The sequence below is a fragment of the Myxocyprinus asiaticus genome, chromosome 42, assembly GCF_019703515.2.
Source record: "Myxocyprinus asiaticus isolate MX2 ecotype Aquarium Trade chromosome 42, UBuf_Myxa_2, whole genome shotgun sequence".
In the NCBI taxonomy this organism is placed as follows: domain Eukaryota; kingdom Metazoa; phylum Chordata; class Actinopteri; order Cypriniformes; family Catostomidae; genus Myxocyprinus; species Myxocyprinus asiaticus.
In genome coordinates, this window is record NC_059385.1 from 33,149,084 (window position 1) to 33,158,568 (window position 9,485).

The 9,485-nt window shown below is 38.5% G+C and overlaps 1 protein-coding gene across 1 annotated transcript; it reads right to left on the bottom strand.

Moving 5' to 3' along the window:
- Positions 1-1,743: 1,743 nt before the first annotated feature.
- Positions 1,744-8,588, bottom strand: LOC127432670 (lysozyme C II-like). Its single transcript, XM_051684026.1, has 4 exons — positions 8,383-8,588; positions 7,932-8,096; positions 2,296-2,371; positions 1,744-2,178 (listed from the first exon to the last, which is right to left on the bottom strand). The coding sequence occupies exons 1-4, from the start codon at positions 8,507-8,509 to the stop codon at positions 2,112-2,114; spliced, it is 435 nt and encodes a 144-aa protein (XP_051539986.1). The 5' UTR covers positions 8,510-8,588; the 3' UTR covers positions 1,744-2,111.
- Positions 8,589-9,485: the final 897 nt, after the last annotated feature.

Genomic DNA, 9,485 nt, shown 5'->3' on the forward strand with positions numbered 1-9,485 from the left:
CGGACTCGCTATGAAAATGCATGTTATAAATTGTACGTGGGATGTGCTCTAACTTCGCTCTGTGAGCTCCAACAGAGCCGAAATTTTGCACGGTCGTACATCTGGTGCCCCTCGATCACATACTAAGAGGGCAGACGTCTCCTGTGATGTTTTTTCAAACTTCAAAATATGCCTTTTTAAGGGTGTGGGCAGGCACAGTGGGCATCAAACATGTGGCCCATGATGACACAGAGTATATATATCTATTTGGGAAAAATAGTTGGTTAGGGGACAAATAGTGGGTCTGTGGGACTCTGGGGCATGGCACGAGTGGTCAGGGGGTCTCAGGGGTTATTTGGGAGAAATAGTCATTTAGGGGACAAATAGTGGGTCCGTGGGACTCGGGGGCATGGCACAAGTGGTCAGGAGGTCTCAGAGGTCATTTGGGAGAAATAGTCAGTTAGGGGACAAATAGTGGGTCCGTGGGACTCGGGAGCATGGCACTAGTGGTCAGGGGGTCTCAGGGGTCATTTGGGAGAAATAGTGGTTTAGGGGACAAATAGTTGGTCCGTGGGACTCGGGGGTGTGGCCCAGGTGATCAGGGGGTCTCAGAGGTCATTTGGGAGAAATAGTCGGTTAAGGGACAAATAGTGGGTCCGTGGGACTCGGGGGCGTGGCACTAGTGGTCAGGGGTTCTCTGGGGTCATTTGGGAGAAATAGTCGGTTAAGGGACAAATAGTGGGTCCGTGGGACTCGGGGGCGTGGCACTAGTGGTCAGGGGTTCTCTGGGGTCATTTGGGAGAAATAGTCGGTTAGGGGACAAATAATGGGTCCGTGGGACTCGGGGGGCATGGCCCAGGTGTTCAGGGGGTCGCAGGGGTCATTTGGGAGAAATAGTTGGTTAGGGGACAAATAGTGGTTTTGTGGGACTCTGGGGGTCTCAGTGGTCAGTTGGGAGACCACCTGCAACTCGAAGTCCATTTGCCCATTAAAAGGGGTCCGAGGAAATGCCCCAAAAAATGAAAATTTATTTATTTTTAACAAATTTGCAAAGATTTCAAACAAACTTCTTTCATGTTGTCATTATGGGGTATTATTTGTAGAATTTTGAGGAAAATAATGAATTTAATCCATTTTGGAATAAGGCTGTAACATAACAAAATGTGGAAAAAGTGAAGCGCTGTGAATACTTTCCGGATGCACTGTATATATATATATATATATATAAATATATATATATATATATATATATATATATATATATATATATATATATATATATATATATATATATATATATATATATATATATATATATATATATATATATATATATATATATATATATATATATATATATATATATATATATATATAACATTTTACGTTTTCACTGAAAATGCTGGAATTGCTGTTGTAGCTCTATGATTGGCCAAAATGCTCCATTTGACTTCTCTGAAACCCTCTACGTTTTCCTGTGGAACCCGGATACTTGCCTACTTTCTATAATATCTGAATTTTTGCATTTTGAATTTTAGAATATTTAATTCTATATTGAATTTTTAAATATTGAATTTCTTCTTCAGCTGTAATTTTATAGTCTGAATATTTACAGCTAATTTCACCTCTAAAAAAATCAGAATACAAAATCTGCCTTTTAAAAATACAAATCTATCAAATATGCCACAAAAATGATTCAATTTTGTTAAATGCCACATGTTTAGAATTCAAATTTATGAAATTTAAATGGAAAACTATAACATACGCCATGGAAAGTTCAATTTTATTAAATGCCACATGTCTAAAATTCACAAAATTAAAAATTTTTGTCTTTTATTTAGCTCCATAGTGGCACAGAAATTATACACTATACCTTTAAATTCTTAACTAAAACTGTATTTTTTATTTATAAACTTTCACAAATACAGTTGTTAGTTTTTCTTTTTCAATTTCTGGATCATTGTAATGATGTCTTGTATTAATTGCAAGTTTATTGAAGTGCTTGAAGTACATCAAAATTACTTATGTAACCTGCTTACAGAAATAAAATCTTATGAGGAATTACATGCATGTTTATTTGAACACATTACTGGAACATTATTTTGTTCATGTACATGTGGAAAGTTCTTCTCTTAAACTCCACATCCTGCAGTGTATGGGCTCACATCATGGTTCTTACAGTGATTTAGCCAACCGTACCTAAACAAAAAGTGGGTGGATTATTAATTTTTTAACCTTCTTTTTAAATATATATTATGCTTTTAGAGACCCATAAGCACATATGAATACAAAAGTTAGTACTGAAGCAATCCTTACCATGCAGTAATGCCTTGCATCTTTGCTATGATCTTGGCACAATTAACGGACAAAGAAATGTCATTGCTCAGAAGCTCTGTTAGGAAGACAAAGATCAGGTAATAAATTAAAGGTTGTTTTAACACCCCAACTGGTCTTTTTCCACATTGTATTATGGTACTTTAGCATCATCAACATGGGAACCACTGTGAGTACTAGGGGCAGCTTTTATATTAATATTTTTGTCCATTATTTTTACTACCGAAAATCAGCATGCACAGAATTGGACTTGTAAATGTCTGTCCACATGCATTTCTAGATGTATGAATAATGCAAGCAGCTCACCAAAGGCAATTTCAGCAAAGATGAGCAGCAAGGAGAAATGTAAAAATATGAACAATAGCTGTTCACTTCCGCAAGTTAGTTTGGATTTATTTCATACCAGTCAGTACGTTGACATGCACAGTTATAACTGAGCTAGTCTTTGTGTGCAAGTATACATTACATGTATGTGTAATCAAATATTTAAGGAAAGGTTGTCAGCTTAGAAACTTAAATATAAGACATTTGAGTAAACACACACCTAAAAGTTAGAGGTGCAAATTATGGCATAAATACTCTATATAAAGAAAACAACAAAATTCAAAATGCAAGCTTTTTTCTTGACCGATGTTTCAGTATGCCAGCCTTTTTTTAGGGTACAAGTCACACATCACCTCTTTCTATTAGAGCACACACAAACTGAAAAGGCCAATTGTGGTCCAGTCAGGGGATGTCCCCCCAGTGTTTAATTCTGCTTAAAGGTGCAAATATACTTTAAGCGTAATCTAAGAAAACAAAATGTGGTCAAAACGAAGGTGTTTTGGAGTTTGTTGATGTGGTCTGAAACAGTTTGCCGGCACAAACTTTCAGGAAAACTTTGTAACGGCTGTTAAACACCTTCTTACAGCCACTGGTCCACGTAATCGGTGGGTGTGATCCGTTGCACCACCTACTTTGATGGCAATATTTTCTTTCACTCAGTCAATGTGAACACACTGGGGTGCAGAGTTTCCAAGCTGTTGTAAACTTACCTGTGCATCTGTAAGACCTTTCACATAGAGACCTAGACCATGTTATGTGATTTTTTTAGATTAGTCTTTTGTAACCCAGGGCTTAATGTTTGGGTACAGTCTTACTTGTTTTACAGGGATGACATTAGCCACACAGAAATTCAAATAACCAGAGATGGAGGCAGCCTTTTGGTGTTTCAGTGGATTCAATCCCATACCTGGATGTTTTTTTATTTATTTGTGGTTTCTCAGTTTTCAATTTTTGTCTGTATCAGGGTAAAAGGAGAACAACATTGTGGTCAGATCGACCAAGAGGTGGGTGTACCTTGGAGATGTAAGCACTTGTTATGTTTCCATAACATAAGTCCAATGTCTTATACAGCCTGGTGGCAGATGTAACGTATAGCTCCAGGTTTGGCAAAAGCATGGTGAAATCAGAATCAGAATCAGAATGAGCTTTATCGCCAAGTATGATGTACAATATACAAATACAAATCTGTTATATACAGAAGCAAGGGAATGTAATGGCAGTAGAGGTATGGTATGTTGGGTAAATATAAATAGACTAAGCTGTGTATTGCACATCATTATTGCTCAATGGGTCAGTTTTAACTGTTCATGAGATGGCTAGCCTGAGGGAAAAAACTGTTCCTGTGCCTGACGGTTCTGGTGCTCAGTGCTCTGTAGCGCCTGCCAGAAGGCAACAGTTCAAAAAGGTAGTGGGCTGGGTGAGTGGGGTCCGGAGTGATTTTTACAGCCTTTTTCCTCACTCTGGAAGTGTACAGTTCTTGAAGGGAAGGCAGGGGTAACCAATAATCCTCTCAGCAGTCCGAACTGTCCTTTGTAGTCTTCTGATATCCAATTTCGTAGCTGCACCAAACCAGACAGTTACTGAAGTGCAGAGGACAGACTCAATGACTACTGAGTACAACTGTATCAGCAGTGCCTGTGGCAGATTGAACTTTCTCAACTGGCGAAGGAAATACAACCTCTGCTGGACCTTTTTCACAATGGAGTCAGTCTTGGTCTCCCACTTCAGGTCTTGTTAGATGGTAGTGCTCAGGAACCTGAATGACTCCACTGCTGCCACAGTGCTGTTTAGAATGGTAAGGGGGGTCAGTGTTGGGTGTTCCTCCTAAAGTCTGCAATCATCTCCACCATTTTGAGCGTGTTCAGCTCCAGGTTGTTTTGACTACACCAGTGAGCCAGCCGTTCAACCTCCCTTCTGTATACATACTCATCGTCATCTTGGATGAGGTCAATGACAGTAGTGTCATCTGAAAACTTCAGGAGCTTGACAGAGGGCTCCTTGACAGTGCAGTCATTTGTATACAGGGAGAAGAGTCGTGGAGAGAGCACACATCCCTGGGGTGCACCAGTGCTGATTGTACATGTGCTGGAAGTGAATTTACCCTGTCTCACTAACTGCTGCCTGTCCATCAGAAAGCTGGTGGTCCACTGACAGATAGATGTGGGAACAGAGAGTTGGTGTAATTTAGTCTGGAGAATAGCTGGGATGATGGTGTTGAAAGCCGAACTGAAGTCCACAAAAAGGATCCTTGCATATGTCCCTATTCTGTCCAGATGTTGCAGGATATGATGTAACCCCATATTGACTGCATCATCCACAGACCTGTTTTCTCGATGAGCAAATTGAAGGGGATCTAGAAAGGGTCCAGTGATGTCCTTCAGGTGGGCCAACACTAGCTTCTCAAATGATTTAATGACCACAGATGTCAAGCAACGGGTCTGTAGTCATTAAGTCCTGTGATTTTGGGTTTCTTTGGGACAGGAATGATGACTGAGCATTTGAAGCATCATGGGACTTCACACTGCTCCAGTAATCTATTGAAGATCAGTGTGAAGATGGGGGCCAGCTGGTTAGCATAGGATTTTAGACAAGTGGATGAAACACCATCTGGGCCCTGTGCTTTCCTTGTCCTTTGTTTTCAGAAGACACGGCATACCTCCTCTTCACAGATCTTAAGTGCAGGTTGAGTAGCAGGAAGGGGGAGGAGAGGGGTTGCAGGATGTGTTGATGTTTGTGTGAAGTGAAGGTCAGAGCGGGTGTGGGGTGTGAGATTGTGCCTTTCAAATCTACAGTATAACACATTTAGGTTGTCAGCCAGTTGTTGGTCCCCTACAGCGTTGGGGGCAGGAGTCTTGTAGATAGTAAATTGTTTCAGGCCACTCCATACTGATGCAGGGTCATTAGCTGAAAACTTGTTTTGTAAAAAAATAATAAGCGCAAAAATAAATAAAAAGCGCAGATCAAAATAATAAGCACAGATAAAAAAATACTCTTGAATACAAAATATATAAACATTTAAAATATGCTGCAAAAAACAACAAAAAAATTAAAGCAAAGTCATCAGAATTGCAAACAAAATCATGTTTTCCTTGGTTATATTACTGTTTTTTGTGCTCTCTGACAATTTTGCTCATATTTTCATTTATTTAATTTTTTTATGCTTACGCTGTATTTTTCTTTTGTTTCCAAGTTCTGCACTTGATTTTCCAAAACTTTTGAGTAGTTTCATGTAAATTAGGGGGCATTTTGCATCCCCATTGGTCCACTAGTTCTTGATCGACAGCTCCTCCTCTAACCAATCATTCAAAGAGGGGAGGTGAAGTCAGCTGAATTTAGTTAGCAGAGTCTTTAGTTTAGGCATTATTTAAGACTCCCTTGTTTGTAGGTTATTGGCTGCATATAAAAAAAATAAAATAAAAAAAACAAGACTGGTGTGTGGATGTTTGATGCATGTTTTTACTAGCTGTACCAATGTAGTCGTGAGTTCAGAACCCAACTTGATCCACTTTTCCACGAAATAAAATCCAGATCCCGACACCAAGGTCTATTACAATACTGATTAATATAAAAATGCTTACATATAACTGAACTCTTTTTTAATTATTATTATTATATAAAAAATCTAAAAGGTGTGCATTATTGCTGACACCTACATGCGCACTTTGGAGTTGGTTGTATGCCTGTAAGTCATTTGCTTCAAATGTTACTGAAGTTGTATACTCTATGTTATGGAAATATTTTTAAATGTTTTGGATTTGTATGCTCCAATCTTGCTGTATCTTTAGAGACGGTAGCTAAATTTGCGACTATTTGTGAATCAAGAACGTCCAACGTCAAGCCAACTTTATTGCATTATTTATTGACATGGGGACGCTTGGTCACTTGTTTCTGATTTCACTGCAGTATCGTGGAAAAAGAAACTACATGTAGCCGTGCCAAAAATGCCAACATAGGATCAGTACATAACGGCACATTCAGCAACATGGCTAATCAAGTTGGGTTCTGAACTCGCGACTACATTGGTACAGCTAGTAAAAACATGCATCAAACATCCACACCAACCCAGCCTTGTTTTTGTTTTAGATATGCAGCCAATACATTTTTTCCTTCTTTTGTATGGCATTGGAAATAAATTGATAACTTTAAATTCCTTGTGTACATTTGTGATCTATAAATTCTGTAGAATTTACAGAACTTCTGTCTGTAGAATTTGCTTTTCGCACAGAATGTCACAGTCAGTAATGATTTTTTTTGGCCACCCCAATAAAATCACTGGGTCTTACCTGGCCACCCCTGAAAAAAAGTTCTGGCTACGCCCCTGATTCCTGGCCTGATTGTACAAGATTTTATCACCACCTCTGTAAGCATCCTCATTTTCCTGACAAAGCTGCCTAAGTTCTGCTGTAAACCACGGTTTGTCATTGTTGTATGTTAAATAAGTCCTAGTAGGAATGCACATATCCTCACACAAACTGATATATGATGTCACAGTATCTGTGAGCTCATCCAAGTTGGTGTCTGCAGCCTCAAAAACACTCCAATCAGTGCAGTCAAAGCAGGCTTGTAGTTCCAGCTTTGCTTCATTGGTCCACTCTTTACAGTCTTTACTACAGGTTTAGCTGATTTTAGTTTCTGCCTGTAAGTTGGAAGAAGATTAACTAGACAGTGATCAGAGAGTCCCAACGCTGCTCTAGGAACAGACCGATATGCATCCTTTATTGTTGAGTAGCAATGATCCAGTATATTTCTGTCTCTGGTTGGGCATTTAATGTGCTGTTTGTATTTGGGCAGTTCATGTGTGGTTTACTTTAATAAAATAGAAACACAAGAATAATAATAACCGCAGGTCCAGCAGGAGTCCATGTGAAATCACCAGGTTTTCTGGGGTTGTTATGCATATTTCAGCCGTGATTCCCAGAGCGCCATAACTGGTTGGAAAGTAAATAAGCCTCAGAGAAGCAAAAAAGTTTGCCATCGCACACATTACAGATAAAAAAATGTGTTGCAGATCTTGGTAGTTTCACAAACAACTAACTTAAGGACAAACAATCAAAACGTGTACAAACAGTAGAGCCTCCATTATGAGAACAGCATTGCACCCGCCTTTCCCGAACATACCGAAAAGGAACATAATTAGAACATTTAAAGCACCCTTTAATAACAGAAACATCCAAACATGAAATAATGCCTAAAATCAGTCCAAAACTTCTTTGTGTCAGAACATTTCAATGCATAAATAAACATAATGTTCTGATATTTATAAATTTTGTTGTTGTTGTCAATGGATTTCTTACGTGAGCAGTTGATTTTACAGCCATTGCTGGTACGGCCTGGGGTGCGGTCATCATTGCACCAGTAACGACTGTTGATCTGGAAAATCCCATAGTCTGTTGAACCATCCTTGTTGTGGTTAGTGGCTGCAGTGTTGTAGCTAGACTCCCATCTGGTTAGGCAAACCCCTTAAAGTATAGAATACATATAGAGAGAGAGTGTAAAAATATATATATAAAAAAAAAAATCCATTAGTTAAAAAAATATATATTATTCTTTTTTTACATTTTTAAAAACAATGCTACATCTCTGAAAATAGCAGGGACAAGAAGGCTCACAACACTGAGACAAAAAAATTAATAAATAAAAAATATGTATACAGTGGCCCAATTTTGTATATGTCCAGTCATTTACACAATGAAAAGACAAATGGGGCTACTCAACTACTGAACTACTAAAATATGAATTACTCACAATCAGCCAGACTGGCTCCCGCATAGCCATTCATTCCAAAGGCTTTTAAAGCCCTTGCAAGCTCGCATCTCTCATATTTCTTGCCACTTGCAACCACCAGGACCATAAGAAAGACAAAAACCTTCATGATGATTCTAAGGAAGATGTCAGAGGAATGGATTCAGTGTTCAGTTCCTATTCTGAGTGCATTGTGAAGGTTTGAGGAAGTGTGTTCTCTTTAATAGAAATAAACCTTTCACCATTGCCAGCTTCCTCAAAATAGTTTCCATTTGATTTTTTAAAGGCCACGTGAACAGGATTGTTGCAAATGAGTGAATGTTAATGAAGAGTCGTCTGCTACATGTGACATATTTAACTTTAAATCTGGAAGATCCCACAGTCTTCCCGTTTTAAGGATTACATTAAAGGAATATTTCCCCCTAAAAATTAGAATTCTCTCATCATTTACTCACCCTCATGCCATCCCAGATGTGTATGACTTTCTCTCTTCTGTGGAACACAAATGAAGAATTTTAGAAGAATATCTCAGCTCTTTTGGTCCATAAAATGCAAAGTGAATGGGTGCCAATATTTTGACACTCCAAAAAGCATGCGAAGGCAGCATAAAAGTAATCCATATGACTTTAGTGTTTAAATCCATATCTGCAGAAGTGAAATGACTGGTGTGGGTGAGAAAAAGATCAATATTTAAGGCTAGTCATTTTTGCTAGAAATTCTTCCCCCTGCCCAGTAGGGGGTGATATGCATAAACAATGTGAATCACCAAAAACACAAGAAGAAGAATGTAAAAGTTAAAGTTAAAGTGGAAATTGCCTGAGCAGGGAGGAGAATTTATAGTAAAAAGTTTTAAATATTTTAAATATCGATCTGTTTCTCACCCACACCTATCATATCACTTCTAAAGACATTGATTTACCACCGGAGTCATATGGATTACTTTTATGCTGACTTATGTGATTTTTGGAGCTTCAAATTTCTGGTACCCATTCACTTGCATTGTATAGACAGAAAGAAGAGAGAAATCTTCTAAAAATCTTCATTTGTGTGCTGCTGAAGAAAGAAAGTCATACACATATGGGCATAAGGGTGAGTAAATGATGAGA